The sequence below is a fragment of the Aythya fuligula genome, chromosome 11 (assembly GCF_009819795.1).
Source record: "Aythya fuligula isolate bAytFul2 chromosome 11, bAytFul2.pri, whole genome shotgun sequence".
NCBI classification, from domain to species: Eukaryota; Metazoa; Chordata; class Aves; order Anseriformes; family Anatidae; genus Aythya; species Aythya fuligula.
Window position 1 is genome coordinate 7,740,047 of NC_045569.1, and position 21,711 is coordinate 7,761,757.

The 21,711-nt window shown below is 39.4% G+C and overlaps 1 protein-coding gene across 1 annotated transcript in view; it reads right to left on the reverse strand.

The window, feature by feature from the left end:
- Positions 1–18,419, reverse strand: part of TBC1D2B (TBC1 domain family member 2B) — a 34,206-nt gene extending 15,787 nt beyond the window's left edge. Inside the window, exons 1-5 of the mRNA XM_032194956.1 lie at positions 18,069–18,419; positions 11,274–11,427; positions 5,475–5,640; positions 1,035–1,192; positions 539–765 (exon numbers count right to left, since the gene is read on the reverse strand). Coding sequence (XP_032050847.1) covers positions 539–765; positions 1,035–1,192; positions 5,475–5,640; positions 11,274–11,427; positions 18,069–18,419 — 1,056 coding nt within the window. The remainder of the gene's footprint in view (positions 1–538; positions 766–1,034; positions 1,193–5,474; positions 5,641–11,273; positions 11,428–18,068) is intronic.
- Between the last annotated feature and the right edge of the window lie 3,292 nt (positions 18,420–21,711).

Below are 21,711 nucleotides of genomic sequence, written 5' to 3' on the forward strand. Positions count from 1 at the left end.
TTAAAATGAGGAGAAATTCCTTTAGGTAAAAACCAAGTTATTTAATAAATCTGAGCAAGCAGGGGGCATACAAGCATGAACACCGTATGAGGGCAATACTAAATGTACAGATTTATGCTTAGGGTCTATGATTCACAAAATCTTTTTGTGCTGATACACTGTAATGCAATAGGAGTGGGAAGGTGTCAGTTACCATTCCGCCACTCTCCTCTTCTGCAGCAAAGGAAACAACAAAAACAAAACAAAAAAGAAAAACTTGAAAGGAGGAGTTCCTCGGGAATTACAGGTACTAATCAGAGCTGTTTTTCTTCTGCGTTATCTGTGAAGATCTTTGCAGACACTGAGAAAGCGAGCTTCAAAGAGTAAGATACACATATAAGAAGTCCTTGGTTCAAGATTTGTTATAAATAAAGGTTCATTTCATACCATTATTTTCTACCAACAATGAGCTCTTAATATAGTTAGGTATCCGTAAGGGGTAAACAATTACCTGCCACATCTATTTGCATTTATGCACTTTGCCTGAAGGCTTAGTTACCTTTTGGCTCAGAAGATCTTTCTTCAGCTTTTCCAGTTCTTCTTGCTGGCTTTGATACTTCAGTTGCAGTTCAGAGACTAGTTTGTTGCCATTACCAGAACACCACTCAGTTGGAGAGGAGTCGCTGCTGTTCCGGTTTTTGCTTGATCCAATCATGTCTTTTAAAGGGCGTCTCGGTTTTTGTGGAATGCGGCCAAAATCAAATGGAAAAGCTGAACTAGTCAGACCTACATAAAATGTAGTTTAATTAACAGGTATTTCAAAGCATTCAAATTTCCTTTAAAAATATACTTATTAGACTCTTTGGAACATTTAAACAGCTCGATACTCTCAAACACATCACAAACAAGTAAATTTAAAAAGAGTTAACAGAGCTCTGGATGTGATGTGTGAATAAATGATAAATTTTAACTAATTTCCCAGAGATACTGGTATCACAATGCACTATAATAAAGGAGGAAGGGCAAGAGCTCCTCTTCCTTCCTCCCATTTCTACCTTTACTTCCTTCTGCCAAGTTTTTCCTCTTTTCTTCCAGGGCCATAGAGTCCTCCAAGTCTTTTGGGGTTGGATCCAGCAATTCCCACTCTTCACTGGTATAAAATATGCTCTTGCGATTTTCGTTATTCCCTTTTCTTAAAGATGACATTGAATTTCTGTGAAAAGCACAGCAGAAAAAGAGACCGACATTTGTCCGTTTTGTATTCATTTTATCATTATTTTTTTTTTTTTTTTAAGACAACCACTGTAGCTGAAACAATGCAAACAAAAACATAAGCTAAAAACACAAACATAACCAAAACCAAACAAAAGCTCGAAGGAAATAAAGCATATCCCATTAAACAAGACCAGCTATCAACTACTGGATGTTTCAAAACAGAAGAATTCTTTCACTTCAACAATAAATAAATATTTTAGTAGACCCCCATGGTCTTTTCTATCATCCTCTGTTTTATCCTTGTTTTGGCAAGGAAAAAGAGAAAGATTTAAAAGCAGCATCTCTTTATTGATTGGTTATTTTAGCTCTAAATTTTAGGATAATCACCAAGCATTAAACAGAATAGCATGCAGACAAAACACACACGTTATAGCATCACATTCTGGATTAACATCAAACTTGGGATCATCCAAGGGACCTGCTGTAGCTGCTGCTGATTGACTCCTTAGCAGTTTTTCCTTCCTGAGGTGTAATGTTGCCAATTATCTACATGAACATTTCAGAGGCAACCTCTAAATTCCAAACAGATAATTCTACAAGAGAGCAATATACTTCACAAACAAGATATGATTCCCCTACCCAGCTTCCCCAGCACAACAATCATGCTGCCAAAAATGTTCAAGTCCACACTTATGTATGATCCAAAGTCTGAATATTAATGTAGCTCAGTATTGTCAAGTCTTTTTGTTCGATTACAGGGAATTCCACACCAATCCACATGAACCAGCTTAGTGTTTTAGATAAAAGTAGAAAAGAAATACATTTAGTATCAGCATTTCCTACATAGTCTTCGCAGATGGAAGCCCACAGAGACACTTTCACTCAGTCAGCCCCATTCTCTCTTCTTACTCTGCAAACTGTAAACAGAAAGCAAGCCATATGACACCTTCACGATTATTTAGTGATCCAATCCAGTCTTTGATCAGATGTCAAATATCTTGTCAGGCTGAAAAGGCCTGATCATAGTCTAATCATTCATTATGCTGTGCAAGTTTCCTATACTGATTAACAATCAGTATATACTGATTCCTATACTGGTTAACTGATTAACAATCAAGTACAACTCAAAAATATTCCTAAATGTTATTAATAAGACTATTTTAACAATCAATTTGCAAGTGTGACAGAGATCAAGTTGTGCAACACCTTTAATTTCCTTCCAGTCTTTTCAGTAAGGTCACCACTTCAGTTGGGAGGAAGAAGCTCCATTTTAATGTTCAGAGCAAATAGATCAAATTAGATGATGATCAGTGCATTTCCTAGGCCACCCAAAGTTATCATCAGCTGGCATCTCTACCGCTATTCTCTGAAGAGTGGCTCATTTCTTAGAATGCACTCCCCAGCTGCCTTTTCTGGCCGTGGTCAACATCAGTATTTAAAGGCTGTCCAAACACCACCTTTTGAAGCTTCACAACTCACAAGATACAAGAAGTCAAATTACTCCTAGAAAACTTTTTAAAATGCTGTTAGGCCCATGAATAATCACAGTTGATGCTGATTTTTGTAAAGCTCTTGCACAGAATTGTTATGTGCACTTTACTATGACAGCTTCATTGCTTTCTATTAGATTATAAGAAAATTTGAAAAAACAAAAACAAAACCATTCATTTTCCTAAGCGAAGTATAACAAGTATAACAGAAACTAAGATCTGAACATATAATCTACTGATTCCTTATTTTTAATTTTTTTTATTATAAGTCTTATTTTATGTAACTTGACGTTACCCTTGTCCAGTATACTTTCATGTGTGTTCTATACAATCAAGAGATGCAAGAAGGTGACAGCACTGAGACAAAAAAAAAACTCAGGCTTGAACACCATCAGTGCTTGAAGATAGATTTTAAAGAAATAGAAAATCATGTTTTCAGCTTTAGCTACTGTAAGCATACATACAGCTTATCTCAAAGACCCATTTTCCACTTTCTTCCACCTTAACTCACCACTGCTCCTTAGGATGTAAACGCAGTTGTTATAGGAACACATTCTCTGGCAAAAACACCATAAATGTGTTCAAGAGCAAAGCTAAGTCCATGACTAAGACATTATGGGTACTTGAATACATCCTCCAGTAATGTGGAAAATTCTCTGAAGTTTTAGAGACACCTTGACTGATTCTCTAATACTGGGGTTAAAACTAGTCACAATCCAACAGGATATTAGATAGTGCACACATCTTCTAGAGGTGATTAATTCTCAAGTTTAGTAACTCCCTTTCTCCACTATGAAAACATTAACAACCTTGCCCTACATGGAGGTTTAATACAACTAACCAGACCTCTTGCGGCACACACATGCATGATCATCAGTCCAGTAGAAGATCACTTGTCAATCTGAAAGTGACAATTGAGATCGTATATGCAGCCTAATTCCTTGCACATGTTAAGATATAAAACCTACATAATCCATGCTTTTTCACGTGAATGCCATTTAAAATGGCTTAAGCATAAACTAAAGCTGTGCAAGGAGAAATGCTGTTGCCTGAGGGACACTTGCACTATTACTGAACAGTCATGCTTATTAATTGGGCATCGTTCATTGTAGGACTGAATGAGGGAAAGATTTGGGGATTGGAAGCATGTAACTATGCTTACTTAAACACTTAACACAGACAAAGCTCAAATTAAGGTTATAAATGCCCTAGCCCTCTCTGGAGCAGCTATTAACAGCCATTAGAAGGAATTGCCTGTAATCAATCCTTCAGAGAAGAAAATCCCTCTTTCTTGTGAAAACAGCATAGATTAGATGACTGCTACAGTTTAAAATCTCAAAGCAAATTTATCTTACTAGATACAGGAACTGAAGTGCTTGTGACCTGCTAGCTCAAAACAGGCAGGGGTAATGCCAGTCCATAGCTTTAAAAGCAAGTTCCTGCAAGGGTTCGGCTAAGGCGAACACATCTGTCAAGAGGTTTTGGCATGTTACTGTACAACTAACTAGCTTCTGACAAGGTTATCACTCTTGTCTCAGGGACAAAAGACGTGGCTAAAGACAGTGTGCAACTGTCCACATATACACTTCAGATTTTCACTGCTGGCTCAGTAAATCCTCTGCAAAATGACTTTTGAAAAGCTCAGGAGAGTACGTTTGAGCATAATGAACAATCCTGACAGTAACACCATTTCACACTGTTATCAGTTTGCAAGGAGGAATGCCTGCTTTAAAATTTAGAGGGGACACTAGAGCACACCATGTAAAAAAATCCGTAACTTCATTTTTTTTTAAAAACAAAACCTGTTAGTAGATATTATCTTATTTTTTTCCAGGAACATTTTCAGAGATGAACCACTGCAGCTGAACATCTCCAGAAAGAGTGGAATAGAGGAAGGAGACATTCACCCTACAAGAGCGTCAGAGCATGCAATTTTCTTTCTTACGTATTGGCAGAGATCTGCACAGACTCCAAACCATTAGGATTACAGCTACGCACAAAAGAGCCAGCAATGTTATGCTAGAATAGCTGCTGGACCACCAGAAATAACTCTCTCCCACCAATAGGGCCTCCCAAACCCTAGCTCAACTACCAGCCTTTCTGCCCTGTTTAAGGGAAAAAATAGAACACACAAACCAGGCAACACTGAGAGGCTTACCCTGACACTGCCCTTCTATCTAGACTTCCCCAAAGCACATCATCTGCAATTCAGAAAAAAAAAAATCAAGAAGGAAGTTTTAAAACACGAGCAACACTCCTGTGCATATACAGCCGTTAAAAAAAAAAAAAAAAAAAAAAAAAAAAGCCAAGTAGCATACTTTGTGACCTCTCAGATCTGTGCTTAACAGGAAGGCTTTAAAAGGGATGTTTAACTCAGCATGGCACTGCTGTTGAAACCAAACAACATTTTATTGACAGCTGAAGAGGGATGTGGTCTAGTTACCCAAGCCACAGCTCTGCTCTGTGAACTGCTCTGTAATAGTACTGCAATATCCTTCAAATAGAAGCGGAAGATTCATCTATGCTGGCAAAGTAAAATAGAAAAAAAAATCAGAAGGAAACCGTAAACAGGAGAGCTGAAAAAGAATATTGCTGCTTTCCTTGAAACAAAAAATACTTAAGAGTAAACTCAGTAAGAGTGAGGGGACAGGCTGTGGGTTTGCTGTTGTTCAGAACGGGTCTACCACATTTTTGCTCAGGAATTCAAACTACATGTATTTCAAATCTGTAGGATTCGAGTAGTAAACTGTCTCTGCCAGCAGTTATCATTCCCCCATGTCACCAACTTACTTGATTTCAGTGCTCCATTGTTTAAGTGAGAAATTGATGGCACTTGGTTGGACTGGCGCAGGCTGGGAAGCTGCTTGTTCCCCCACCAGCTCTGTAGGAGAAGTCTCCACAGCTAGAATAGTTCTAGCTCTCTCTGCTGAAGCATTTTGGCTTAGGATACTCAAATCTATTCCAAAAAAAAACAAAAAAAAAACAAAAAAACTTTCAGTGAGTAAAAGAGCAGCTGTTATATAAAGCAATGTATTACTAAGTCTGTTAGTAATGTAGTCAGGATTTTATCTTAAATTGTATCTTAACTTTATAAAATACTCTGTTCAACTTTTAAAAAGGCACCTTCTCAGCAAGCTCTCAATGCAGCCACACACTTCTGATAACAGGACTTGTGTTAATGCTCTCGCAGTGTTATTTCATGACCAACTCATAACCTCAACTAGTCAATATTGACTCATCTAGTTTAAGCAGCTGTGAAGCCATACAAATTAAGGTGGATTCATTATATTAACCCATAAAGCCCCTTGTAAAACAAGCTCAGGTCTATCAGAACTCCTAAGTCAGGAACAGCATCACCACAGCACTGTTATACTACGCAATCCATACCCCCTGCTCCTGACCCCGGCAATATGTTTAGTGCAACCAGCAATAAGGCACATACCTAAAATATATAAGTGGGCTGCTAACATATACCCCAGCCGTACTAAAGCTACACCACTCAGATGAAAATTCTGCAGTTCGAAAAGAAACTCATGTGCCATGGAAAGGAGTAGTATATTATTAGTAACAAAAAAATTAATATTTTCGGCAATTCAGTATAAAATCTACTTTCATTTAACCTGCCATGTTTCACTGAGCATCATCTCAAAAGCAAGCATATGCATAAAATGAGATGAGCTTAAGATTCAGTTCCCTCTGAGCACGCTTCAGGTATGCAATGGTTATATTATTTCTCAGCTGCTATAACAGAATACATTTTGGCACAAAACAAACATACATTGGCCCTAGCATGAAACTCTGTAGCATCTTCCCCTTCATCCTTTTCAGCCTCCTGTGCATTTTTGTTTTGTGTCTTTTTTTTTTTTGGTTGGTTATTTGTTTTTTGTTGTTGTTGTTTTGCTTTTTTGGTGCTTCAGGCTCACTGTTATCCTAACACAAGTATCCTACACAGGTACATGCTCTGGAAGAAAGAATGTGTCATTACAACTCACTATGAAAGCAAAACATGCAACAAAAAAGAAGAAAATAATTGCCTTTCTGTAATAACTCCTCCAATCTCCTTATTTAATGAATACAGATAGTGAAGGTGTTTCAATGTTGATTAAGAAAATGTTCTTATCTGAGCACTGATTCTGTCTATTAACTTGAAAGAAAGAAAAACAGCAATCCCATAATATAAGCATAGTATCACCAGAGGGGAATAAAGAACTGAAATCCAAAACCACATTGCATTTCTGCAATGTTTCTTTGCTGACGCGTACAAAAACAACTCAATCTATCACTAGCATAATAAATTGTATACGACAAAATGAATGCAATAGAGCCCAAACAGGTATCTAGCTTATTTGCTGTCTTGTGATTTCCTCTTCTAAAAGCCACATAACATAACTAACTGAAAGAACTTGACTAGTCTTCAGTCATCCTCAAATAAAATATAAGCATTCTGACATTAAGCATTCAGGAGCAGGACTCAATGGTCCTTGTGGGTCCCTTCCAACTCAGGATGTTCTGTGATCTACAGCTAGTTTAACACACACAGCAGGTTCTGCTCTGTAACATGAGCTGGTAAAAAAAAAAAAAAAATTGAAAAATTGAAAAATATCAACTGAGTTCTTGAACTGTACCACTGAAAGTCTGCTGAAATGGGAGTAGAGAAAAGTGAGCCTTCCACAGCGGAAAGAATCCATCAGTCAAGGTGACCCAGAATATAAAGCCTTTGTTCAACAGCTTAAGTGGGTAAGGCAGCTTGAGAAAGTACACCTGCTCTTCCATACTGCCAAAAACATTTACGCAGCAAGGAAAAAAAATGAAAAAAGGAGTTAGTTTTTGAAAGATGGATCTTACTGCATCTGTTATGGCTTAGACAAAGGAACTTTCTTGCCAACAAGGACATACAGAGAAGGCCAAGGAGAAAATACCCACCCAAAAGCCCCATTTGTGCATTGCATAATGCACAGGAACTCCTTATGGGACAACTTACTTATTAAATAATTAGCTGATATTACTCATGCCCATACCTCCTGCACTGAGCAGTAGTAAGGTCATATTTTAATAATCTTGCTTATTGTTGAACCTCTCAAAACTTTGGGTTTTTTGTTTTTTGTTTTTTGTTTTTTTTTAAGAATAACTATAGCTGAAAGACAAATGAAAACTCAGTTATCTGTGTTTGGGAGGTAAGATTAATACTGTAATATCTGCACTTCAAAACTCTCTTTCAGGTTTTAAAGGAGAAATTAATAAATTGGAGTCTTTCTTTGCAGAAGAGCCTGTAACAGGCTAGATAATATATCCTGTTTTGAGATTCCAGGGTTCAAAAGCAGTTCAGAAAAATAAAAATTAACATCAAACTTCCCCATGTGCACCTGAGGTGTAGCTCTGCTAAATGGTATACCTCCTACAAAGCAACTAAATCCTTTCTACACAACAGACCAGTGATGACTGACTAGTAATTAACAGTGGCCTGTAATCTAAGAGAAATATTCACGACAGCAGACAAAGTAATGTCAAGATCTGATTTTTACATCTGCATCCAGTTCTTTGTGACTTTTTTTCTGAATACACTGGAGGTGTGAACTCCACAGCAGATACAGCACAGCAACATGGCTGTTAATGCAAACATTTCCCCAATCTCATTTTTGAACTTATTTTAAAACATTGCAATCTTAGAAACATGACATACCATTTTTCATTACTGCAAATTAAGAGTTGAGAAATTAAAAATGGCCTACTTTAGAGCTGAAATGATGAAGACTTTAACAGTCAACCAATTAAAAAAAATCAAATCCTAAAAAGAGTAAATCATTTATTTGACTTACATGGTGCTAAAGCAGCTCCATTACAAATGCTACAGAATCTTTTGTTACATAAGCTTTCCCACAACCCTCCTGAAAAATGTTTTAAACCATTTTCCCACATCTTTACCACTTCCTTTGATTGTTATTAAAAAAAAATCTAAAATTGATCCATGAAGCTTTCCCCAAACCCTACATACATTCCAGTTACTCCAGACTTCTGAACTCGAAAACAGCTCAAAAAAATAAAAATAAATAATAATAATAAAAAAAATATATATATACATATATGTGTATACACACACACACACGAGTGAAAAGGGGGAGGCACAAAATAGACAAGACTACAGCAAGCAGTTTTGGTTCTGGACCAAAGCAGGCTACTTCCCCACTTAAAACATTAGTGATAGCACCTGTATTAAAGCCCTAGCAAAAGAAACCAATTTCTGTGCTCCAGTATAAAGCACATCTTTGAACACACAGTAAGGGCTTTTTAGAAGACAGAGGTTAGTCACTAGCATGGAACCAGCGCCTTAAAGAGTCCTACAGGAAACTTTTGCAGTACTTGTTTGAAAAGTAAAAATAGTAATTCAGGCTCTTCCCACTCTCCCCTGAAGTAATCCCTGCTTAAACGGTTCAGTTATGATAAAATCAGTATTGCAATAAGCAGTATCACAAATGAGATACTACAGATGCAGTTTCAAATTACACATAATGGAGTTTACCTGCCGGCTGTCCATAAAAGGGATGGGTCTACTCAGCCCATGCATTCCCTTTTGTCATTATTTGCATTGGATTTAATGAATTAAAAAAAAAAAAAAAATCACCACAGTCCTATAACAAATTTGTTCATCTTGCTGATCCAGAAAAACCCAACAACTTATAAAAAACCAGCAGAGTGATCTAAAGTGATGGCACTTTTTCACTTGCTGTTGCTACATCTGAAGCAAAGCAGGAATGAGGGAACAGTACTCAGACTGCAGAGACAGATGAGTTTCACGGTGTACTTCAGTTCTTAGGTACAAGCACAAGCCAGAAAGAACACAGATTTGGCGTTAAATCACACAACATGGTTTATCCGATCCAACAGCCTGCTCCCAGAAGAGGGCACTCCTGTCTCTTGCATGCTGACTTCCATCCTCAGCTGCTAAACCCCTTGTCCCTTCCCTTCCACTTCCAGCAGCTCCTCCAGTCACCTGATTGCACAGTAAATATATTCCACTCAGTAATCCAGCTGAAAACAGAACAAAAAACAACCTTCCCTTTTGGCTAAGCTTTGACTTGAACCAACTCAGCACAAGGTCAAACAAATACCACACAACAATGCAAAAAGGGAGACTACATAGCAAGAGAGTGAGAGGCTCACAGTAGAACAAGAAAGATTTCAGAGAAGAAAACCTTGTTACCCTTTCCAACACCTGCAAACTGTTAGATCTTTACATAGCAACACATCTATTTTTGCAGCGTATGCTTTGACAAGCCGCTAACCAGATTGTCTGCCAACAAAAAGGCCGTCTCAAACCACCCCACTTCATATTCCCACCAATTCTCCTGCAGCGATCCCAGCACTCATCTGCCCCTGCAGTAAACCACTTCAGGAAGCCACACCAGCCAAAAACTAACGCGGAGACAAAGATGTTTCCTGCCAGCTTCACTCCCTGCACTACCATAAGGAAGGGTGAGACTAGCACCAGTGCTAGACCAAGGGAGATAACTGAGCATCTGTTTAGAGTGGCTGGCTATTCAACTGGCGTAGCTGACACAAAGCTGAGCTCCTGCTGAAACAGACTCCGAAGCCAGCTGTGGCTGAGCAAGCAGCCACAAGCAGGCTGCTCTCAAATGAAAGCAGTAAACTGGGTTAGAGGACAAAGCGGCAGCATGGGATCTGAACAGGGGGAGGGGAAGATGACAGCTTAACATTTCTGGGTTCACAGGAGGAGCAGACGGAAAACAACCAAATATGAAGTTTGTTGATGAAGTATGCCTGACCTCAAGACACTGCTTAAATCCAAAGAGCTTTACTAACATGTTTAACTTGGCATAGAATAGGATTTCTTAATACTTGCTTATTTATCAGTCACAGAATTAAGCAAGCAACTCATTTTTGTAACCATCTAGAAATGAAACATTTCAGAAGTGTCAAAGCAGTGTAGTCAAAAAGCAGAATACTTTTGTACAATACATTGCTACATTTTTATATCTCTGACGCAAGTCTAAAATTACGTTTTGATTGGCTGAAGCTATTATGGAGACTTAATTTCATGTGTTTAGGCTCTGTGCAAACTGTCTTCCAACTGCAAAAAGCAAGGAGTATTTACCACAACCAACACAGAGTATACACCCACCACACCAAAAACGAAGTATGGTTATTTCCAAGAACAAAGTCCAGTTATTCAGAAGACAAGATATACCTGCTCCCATTAAAACCTGTACTTCACATTCAGAATGCTGAATACACTATCTGTTAAGAATCTAAAACTACAAAAAGACAACAAGCCTCAACTGTACTTGGCCTCTTCATGAAACCTAGTCATAGAAATACTCTGTTTTACTTGATTTTTTAAAATTTGTTTTTAAAGAAATCAATGGGTTTCAAAAGAGATGATATCACACACAATTACATTTATGTCATGTTACTTCAGTATCATCAAAATATGCAAAGTTTAAATAGTTACTTAAAAAGATGAAACAAAAATTCCAAAGACTATGGTCACTGTTCTTCTTTTGTTTTATGCCTTGTGCTCTTTAACTTAAACTGAATATAAACATACAGCTTTTACTCAAATTTTCAACCTACCAGGATTGTCTTTGGCAACCAGACCTTTGGAAAAGTCACTTGGCGTAGGAGAAGTTCGACTGTCCCTTTTTGCTGCATCAAGGTTGTTACAATACTCCCACCTTTTCTGTTGAAGCTCCTGAAGCCAGTAGGTCATATCCTGACGAGTTGCTGCCTGTAACACAAGGAAGCAGAGTGCTACTGAGATCAGTGCGTCTCTCAGGCATTTGAATACCCAAGTGCAACCAAAAGGAACAACCCAGATCCCTTTGCTGATCTGCTAATTACCCCAAACCAGTTATGATTTAAAAGAAATAACCACTAATGTAGACAACACACGTTGTGCAAGCATTCATATCTCTGACTTCCATACCGAATCCATTTCCCTTAAAATGCAAGTATTTGTTTTCTCCAGTTTTGAACTACAACACTAGAAAACACAGCAGCATCCTATATTTCACATATAAAGTGTTTAGATACACAGCTATACATCTTTATTACAGAAAGTCCCATACACACAGAAAAATTCCCATTTTCATTACTTATTTGCTTTGTTATCAGCAGAAACCAACAATAATGTACCGTACTGCCATCTAATTCCATGATCATCCCATAAGCTATCTTGTATCGAGTGTTATTATGTGTGTATATATATAACCCACAGGCCTACAGTCGTTAGTATGAATAGCTACTACGAGTCCAAGAAGCCAAACATCTGTAAGCCTCAGTCAGAATCACAGCTAGACAACTCCTTTCGAAATGTGGCAAATGATGGTCTACAAATGCCAACAAGAGACAAATAAAGGTAACACACTGCAGGAGCTCCCTGAAGAGAGTCATTTTAATTAAAACACATGTCCTCAGCAGCCAACCTAGAGCAAACAATTGATGCTAGTAACGTGGTATGTTAAGGAATAAGAAATTAATTCTTGTGCAAAGACACCCGCCTCAGTCCTTAGTAAGCACGCAGAGTGTCCTGCCACTAGCCAGTCCCTCTGCCTTCTCCCAAAGTGCTTGGTGGCATTACCAATGAAAAACCCTCACTACTTGGGCAAATTACTGTTTTACTCTTTAGAGACGACTAAATACTGCATAAAGCACATTAATGGCACGGGTTTATCTTCATTACTGATAGAAGACAATGTCTGGTCTAGTCAAATGAAAGATCCATTTACCATCGTACCTCAGCTCAGACTGGTTCATTACAAGACATCTAAAGCAACATAGCAAACAACAACTGACTCCCCCCCAGGGTGCTCTCTCTGGATCAGGAGTGTGTGATATTAGTGTTTAGCAATCAGAGAAATTTTTATTTTACAATTTGGCCTTTCTGTATCCATATGAGCTTTAAAATCCAGAACACCCTATGGCAAATGGCTCCAAAGCACTGTTTAAGCAAGCTAGTGTGAAAACGGACAGCAATTCCTGGAGCTGATGCTCCAGTTCCTCTCAGCACATTATATGCATACGTGAATCTAATCAAGTAAGCACACACAAAACAAATTGAGTAGAGCAATACACCAAGTAGATACAAGAGGATGCTGTAGGCTCACCTTCCTCATTTGCTAGGGCAGACCTGTGAGCAACATATTTACATTCTGTAGCAGAAGCAAGTTTCATATACTTACTCTTGCTTGCTCATAGGAAACTGGGGCAAGGGGAATATTTCCTTCAAAAAAAACCTGTGAAGAAACTAGTTTAAATATGTCGATGAGGTTTCTCAGAAAGCAAAGAACTTGGGCCCTGTGAAACACCAATCCACACAGCTGCCGCTGGCACTCTTGGAACAACCACAGCAGCAAGCGCCTCCCCTGCTGTTCCAAAGGGTTCTTTGGAGTTCTGCTCAGCAACAAGTGTCCATTTCTAATACATCTGAGAATCTACATTACCTTGAGATTTGCACACAGGCCTTGTCAAGCAAGGTTTTACTGTGCTCACACAGAAAACCACTCGTTATTAAAAAAACTTCCACTAACAGAGGATGTTGCGTTTAAGCGGTTCTCTGCTACCACAACACAGCTAATGAGGTAATTCACACTGACTCAACCTAAGGTATACCTACAATTAACATCTGCCCATGACTAGTGCAACTTAATGAGCTCTTGTAATATTTTGTACCATTATCCTCTTCCCAAAGCTTTTTAAGAAACAATGAATTGATTTTATCGGAGCTGCTGCTTGCCATTGCTTTTAAATTCCCATCTGCACCTGTTCTCTGTTGAGCAGCAGATAGACGCCCTCAGTTTCCATGGGATGGCACAGAGGCACAGGGGGGCAGTTAGCAGTTACGGTCCTTCAGTGTCAAACAGCTTGGCAAAGCAGTAGGTGTTTCTCTCTTCCTTTTTTAAATCATTTCCCAAGAAGTCCTGATTACCATGCCACTGCACTGTGTGTGTTATTTTGCATTCCTTCCTAACATAATTGGTCTTCCTTCTCTTTCTATAAAGGATTCCCGTTCCCTTTGAACACTTTTGGCTTAGTTTATATAAGTATCTACGTTATTTTCTTTACATGTAAAAGAACATCCTGCGACCTGGTGTTATGATGACTTCTCTTCATTCAAGTTGATTCTTGGAAAATGGCTTTTTCTAAAACCACACACAGAACGTAAGTTTATCATTTCCCCTCCTCCTGAACAAACAAAAGGAAAATCTGCAAACTTGGTGTGTGAGACTTTAACTGTCATAGAAGGGGAAACTCCCACACTTGCCCCCTTTCTCATGATTTCATCTCATGTTTGGCTACTGGTCACCATTAGAGACAGAACATTTAACTAGGAACAGCACTGATCAGAACTGGCAAAGAATCCTTACTTGTACTCATCTATTTTGTGGCTCTTCAGTAAGCGAGAACCTCAGCTAGTCACTGACAACTTAACAGAAGTATTTTTGCTAGAAGAAAAACCACCATCAATAGAATAGCAGAAAGAATGCAGATGGTCTACTTGCCTTCTTAATCACTTATTAAACAATTACTGATTTCACAGTAGAATAATTTTCCTTTCCATATGACACTTGCCCATAAGAACAAACCTGTATCAGCATGACTACACCCATTAGTTCTGACAAAATGACATTTTCACAACAGAACAAATTCTGCAACAATACAAAGAAGAGCATTCATGTGTTAGAGGTGTAAAAAGCCACACTTGCAATAATGTCATCTGAACTACTGCAAGAAAAGGAACTACTATTGCAAACCTGCGGGCAACAGCAGCAACAGAAGACAAGGTAAGTAAAGAGACGTGCAGTCCCCAGTGCTTTTCAACATAAAGGACGGAAAATCAACATCATTTACTTAAAACCCTCCTTGTGTTCTAACGATGCTGCAAGATCTGGCTGCTTCTGATGCATATGTGACATGAACAGAAAAAATCTTTGCAAAAAACAACTGCACAGTGATATCCTCTACCTGGACCACGGTGGAACACATATGACAATAATACAAACATTTTTGAAAAGGGGACCACAACCAGAAAGCCTGTATTTCCTAAGACTTTCTAACCCTGCTGTGCTCAAACAGCAAATTGCAAACCAGATGTCTATTTTTGGAGGGCTGCCCAATACTCAGTTCAAGTACTGTAACCACTAATCAGCACAGTCTTAAAAAAAAAAAAAAAAAAAAAGTCTGACCAACTCAGGAAACAAATCACCTTCTTAACAGAGCTGTCTTCTAAACTGAGTTAAGACCTAACCATGCTGGGTCCTAAACCAACACTACCTGAACTCAGCACCATGAGAGGTTCACAAAGACCCCATTAATCACTGCCACAGCCTTAAAGATTATTGACAAATTGGAGTAAAAGCTCCTAAATAGTTCTGATTTCACTGAGTTTGGTGTCCAACACTTTCAAGGATCTGGGCTCCGAACTCCGCAGTGCCTGGAACATGTACTACTTGGCCAATAACCCAGAAAAATGTGTGTTTGTTTTTTGTTTTAAAGAAGTCTGTGCAATTCTCTCCACCCCACCCCAATTCACCACTGTCCACAAAGAAGTTATCCACCCACAAGTGACCAGACACACAGGCTATCATCACCAGCCAGCATTGCTTTGTTTCAAAAGCAAGGGAACAGAGCCATTAGCCAAAATACGCTGCTTTAAAAATAAATGAGAAACAACCTGTTTGTTTTTATATTCATAATGCTAATTCTTCTCTCCCTTAATGACAGGCCTCACTGTGCCAATATGAGCAAATGTTCACTTGACTGTATTACCAGCATTCTATGCCACAACAAGTATTTGCAGGATCAGGCCCTTTCCACAATATTCTCAAACAATTCTCCATCTACAATTCCCAAAGTGCGTACTGTTCTCTGACTCTTCACCTAAAATTATGGTACTTGTTATGTATTTTTAAAAAGGGGTTGGAAAAAGCCTTTTACATATATTTTGCTTCTTCTAACATAATTTAACTGCTTAAAATACACAGGACAAACTACAATCACTTAATTGTCAGGCTGATTGTCTACATTTCTAAATAATGAATGATTTGCTTTATTAGCTATGAAGGCTACAGTATGTATTTTTTCCTCAGACTGCTATCAAACTGAGAAACAAACCCCAATTTTATCATACCATCCTCAGTTCCCACAAAATACAAAGACTGAGCAATCCAGATGATGAAATCATTACATTAACAAAAATACTGAGGCATTCTGAAGAAATAATGCATTCCTGAACAGCGCCATCATTGCAATCTGGAATTCCAGTTGCTTATTTCTTACTGCTCTTCTCAGCCTATAACACTGAATGAGAAAGACCAGATGATGAGAACTGGAAATTTTGAACAAGAAGCAGATTGAGGAAAATAAGGCATGTGAGTTAGAGGGTGAAGGCAACATTTGATTTGACTTTCATCCTCGTGCTCTGTGTGTAATGTTTTCTTCAAAGATTAAACCACATTTGTTTTCAACAGAGGCTGGATCAGCCAGTCCTTTGGTTTTCTTTTTTAACTTAACATCTTGAATTCATTCTTGTCTCTACCTAATTTAGCTGCAAGATATTTTTATAGGCTTTAAAGAACCATCATGCTAGAAGAAAATTAATTCCATCTCCAAAAGCCTTAACCCCTGGTGAATCACACAGCTGCAAGAGGCCAGCTGATCCTGCAATATCCCTCGAGATCTTCATTAATTCCTTATTATATAAATGCTTATAATGTAATAGCATTTTATGGACAATCACTTTGCTGCTTTAAGGCAAGCCTCAAAACAACGAGAGGTAGAAGATAAATTATTTTTTCTGCTAGCTACAGAAATGACCTTGACTTTTCTCAATCTCTGTATGGAAACAAGAAGAGATATCCAACTATCATAGGTTCTTTCCTAGAGAGTACAGGAAGAAATGACTGAGAGCAGTAAGGGCATAGTAACATCACCAATGAAAAGATACCAACAGAAACACAAAAAAGGAACGTCCCGTCCCCCCCTCCCGTTGCTTACATTCGTGCATCAACGTTGAGCAATTCCATCTCCGTGAGTGCAAGAGGCACCTGTGGCTGCTGCTGCACCACTACTGTTTGACAGACTATTCATTACACAGGTAGCATGTTATTTCCCACTATAATCAAAATCATAAGCTACTTATTTCCCAACAAAGGCCTACCTGTTCAGAAGCATCCCCAAAATAAAACGTGCACTACTTACTTTCCTGAAGATTTCCATATATAAAAAAACACTCAATAGTAACATAAAATAAAACAAACCCTTACACCCAGTTTGCAGCTTTAGCTTCTGTAAGATAAATACTCAGGGTATAAAGGCAGATTCATGGAAAGTAACAACATATATGGCTATAGAGACAAAAAAGTCATATTTACAAGTGATTACATGCAAAATTGCTGATTACATTGTTTCTCCTTAAACAAACATAGTTAAATTATTATCACAATAGTTTTCCAGTTAGATAACTTGTTTACTCTTTAGCAAAGTATGTTAATAATTCCTTATTTTGACAAACATTTACAGAGTATTGAAAAATGTATACAAACACATTCTACAGTATCAGCATTTTTTACCACTGTTCATATCCCCACTGCTAAGTAACCACATAAGAAAGATCTCTTCCAATATTCAATACAAAGCTCTGCTGTTTTACTTAACTAGCTTCATGGATTCTTTATAATCTAATATTAAGGAACTTGCTGCAAAAGAAAGCAGTTCGTGTGAAAGCTCACACAGAGAGCATTCCTTTAGCAAAATATATGCATTAATAGCAATCAAAAATAATACAACCTTAGATTACTTTATTCCTACTTTATCAAGTGGAAATGGCTTCTTTGTCCCCCCTCCCACCCAGCCATGACGACAAAGGAAAGACGTGTAAAAACAAGCCTGATGTTTAGTCTCATCCTTTGAAGGTCTGCGTCCTTGCAGACAGCAGGATCCGCAGCCTCTGCGGCTATCGGGAAACAATTCTCCCTCCTCTTCCTTCCTCCCAAAACAGACTAGATTAAGATTTTGCCATCTATGTTTTCAAAATAAACATCCCAAAAGTGAAAAACGCCAGTGAAAGCCTCCAAACCCACAGCCCACCAGATTTCCTTGGCAATCACTTCTCCACCGAGACGTTTCCACAGAACCCGCTCGAGCGAGCCCGCCCCGTGCTCACCTGAGGCAATAATCTCCCCGTTCAGTGGGACACTTCAAAAACTACTCACTAAGGCAAAGATGAAGCAAACACTAGGCGCAGCCAGACATCTCTAATCAGCCCCGGGTTTTACTTCTCTCCCTCACAACAACAAACCGAAGCCAGCAGCGGGAAGCCGAGGGGCCGGGCCGGGCCGGGCGAGCCGCGCACGGCGCCCCGGGGCCTACCTTGAGCACGGCGACGGCGCCGCCGGGGCTGTGCACCTCGAAGGCGGCCCCCTCGTCCCCAGCGGCAGCGCCGGCCTCGGGCTGGTGGTAGCTGAAGCAGGCGGAGGCGATGTCGAGGTGCCCGAGGGGCAGCGCCTCCTGCGGCCCCTTGAAGTAGTAGAGGTAGCAGCGGCGGGGGTCGAAGACGAACCAGCGGCTGCGGAAGCCGCGCAGGGGGCCCTTGCCCGACAGCTTCTGCAGGTAGCCGCACAGCTTCGGCGAGCACGGCCCCGGCTGCTCGCCCGCAGGGCCGGCGCCGGGCCCCGCGCCCTCCCCGCCGCCCTCCTCCGCCTCCGAGCCAGCCGCCGGCATCGCCTCGCCGCCTTTCGCCTCCCTTCCCCTCGCCTCGCCCCGCCACGGCCTCGCCGGGAGCTGGCGGGGCCCGCGCCGCCTGACGGGACTTGTAGTGCGGCCCGGCCCGGCCCCCGCCCCCGCCCCGCTGCCGCGGCCTCCGCGCTGCCGCTGCCCCGGGCCCAGCGGCTGCTGCTGACGGGGAGCGCACCCCGCGGAGTCGCTGCCCTGGCTCCGTGCTCTCGTAGCGTGTCACTTGCCGCTGCCGGGCTGCCACTGTTGTGTCACCGCGTTAAAAAGTGTTTCCCAAATCGTGGTCTAGCCCACAATCAGATTAAAAGCCTTCTCTTCTGCGGGATGCTGCATTACTAACGTGTGTTCTCCAGTTCAGGGCCTTATCTCTGCGCTAGGGACTTACCAAAGGTTGCAGCAGTGACCGCAGGAGTGCTTGTGCCAAACGCTGTCCTAATGCTCTCCATGCAGTGTTTGATCTCACCTAACAAACTCTTGCCACATGTTAAATCCCATCCCAACATCTGTTATTTACAGGGAATAAAACTATGGAATATGCAGACAGCAATGGGTAAAAAGCTGTAGCTTACAAAAAGCTGTTGCAATTGTTGTAGCAATGGTGTCTTTATTAGGATTATGCTAGGTATGAACTTGGTTCACCTGACTGAATTCTGACAGTTTGGAAGTTCTCAAGGTATCCAGAAATCCTTAATCCCCAAAAGCTTCTTAGTATGCCCTCATTTTTAATTCCCTTAATTTCTCAGTAAAAACTAACTGCATCATCTGCCGGACAACATTTGCATTCTGTGCTAAAAGATATAATTGATATAAGGCACCTGGATATCTAGCGTGGTTGTCCTTGGGATCCACTTCTATGACATAAGGAATCACAGCATTCTTCAAGTCCTTCTCCCTGGATGTCACCTACCGATGAGAAATGTGTCAAGTGAGGAAAAAGCCAATGTTCTCCTACAATAGAAACTTGTAATAGAAACTGAAGAATGGAAGTAGATCTCCCCAGTCAACTCACGTGACATGAAATGTGATGCACTGAAGGATTAAATGTTGCAAACGCCAGACATTTTTGTCCATATTTTTTTTCAGAACAGAATGACTGATTCTGTTGTGTTACAAGCTGAGAGCTTTTTAGTAAATGTGGAAAATAAGAAGGTTTGATCCTGTCAGGTCAGTCAGATTTCTCTCCTATATACTGCTCACTATGTTCTTAAACAAACACAAAGTATTCTTGGTCTTCCCATAGCATCACAGACTTTCTTGGCAAGCAGCATCTGCCAGTACATGAATTACACATGGAAAACACTGAACCCCTTCAGAAGCTGCCTGTTCCTTAATTCTATCATTTAGACAAGTTTGAGTGCCCCAGCACTTATCCCTGATCCGTTACATTATCTTACTGATTTAGTGAAGCAAGGCCTTGTTCTTTGCAGGCAGAGTACCCATGTCTCCTACTGGCTATCAATAATTGCATCTTGCAGCAACTTAGAGAATCGATTCCAAAGGCCACAAAACTTTTGCTGTCAGTACTTCTCTTTTTTAACTTGCTGCTCAGCTTCCTTACAACACTCAAAGCAGGAGAATCCCCTAGTTCTGCAGTTGATTCATGTAAACAGGAAGTTCCTCTTCTTGGGGATATAAGTTCCTTATTTCACGTATGCCCTTTTTTCACAGATCAGATGTGGAATGGTAAATAACAGAAACTTATTTCTAATTGCTATGGGGAATTAACATGAAAACAACATTTGTAAAAAATGCTTTTTCCCTTTACCTGCCTCTTTGTTTTCATGTTTTCATGTCTAGAATGCACAGATTGGTATAGGTGGCATTCTATTGCTAACAAAAGTCTAGAAAACAAATATAAATAGCATCCCAAAAGATGAAATTTCACTCCTGTTGAGAAGGGAGGACCAATGAACCTTTTGGTCTGAATGTAATTCCTAAGCATACTACAACAGGCAAGTAATTTTTTTTTGTAGTGAAATAGTGTTATAGTGGTTATACTCTGAAAAAATGAGAGACTGGTCTAATTCATTACAGTTGTAACAGTTTTATCTTAAAATGAATATAAGCATTCATAGTTTCTGAAAAAAAATCCCCTTTAGAATAAAATCTTAAAAAAAAAAAAAAAAAAAAAAAAAAAGTAAATATGCAAGAAAAAGAAAGACTATCATTAACTACGAGGGCAGAGCAGGTCCAGTTAGTGTTTATCATGATCTCAAGCTGCCATATTTACAGGAACAGCGCAGGAACCTGCAATAAATGACAAGCAGTACATCTGTACCTTGCTTTTTGTTAAAGTGAGATCACAGCTCCAAAATAAGAATGGTTAAGAGTATAAATTACTTCCTTTCATAGAAAAAAAAAAAAGGCAAAAATATCTCGTCTGATATCATCTGAGATATGGGGATTCATCTAGAGATGAAACCTAGTTGTTTTTTTTTTTTTTTTTTTTTTTTTTTTTTTTCCAGAACTTACATTAAACATCCACTGTTCTTTTTTTCCAGAATAATGGAACTACAGGCAACTACCCCCCTAAAGCCCTCTACCACACAGTGTCAGTCCAAACCTGCAACTGTTACTTTTATACTGTTCTAAAAAAATAATTTGCAGGTTCTTAGATAACTTTAACTGCAACTGTCAACGTGAAGATGAACATTTTCGAACTGTTGCAGACTGTTCATGTATAGTAATTGTGTAGAAAACTATATTATTTCTAAAAGTGAATGGTTTTAGCCTACTATTATTTAAATTCTTTGGAGATCAGAAACCAAAAACTTTCCTATGCTTTTACTTACCACAAGAGATAAACAGCCAAAAAATTTCAGACTGTATCAAAGGCAGTAATTGAGAGAAACATCATTCTTCAGCTGTATCACGTCTCATTCTACATTCCCCTGCTTCTTTGTCACCACAGTGACCAGGAAGAACATCATATTATTACATTTCCAGAACTTTTCCTTTCCTTATATACAAACAAGTCAGCCAAAGAATTACATGGCAATACATTTTAACTGATGGGTAATATTTCACATACTTTTTGTTCTCCAGCATTCTCTTTAAACTCTAGATGGTGCTCCTTTCCTGTTTCACATTTTCCTTTTGTGTTTCCTTCTCAAAATGGAAAACACACAAACCTTAAATATGCAGAGAAGCTTATTTGTATTTTCTGATTCAGTAGGAAAGATCTAGTTTAACTCCAGTTAACTGTCTCACATAAAACCAACTGAATGTACAACATTAAATGCATTGCTTTTACTTTTTGTTGTACTGCATCTTACCAAGA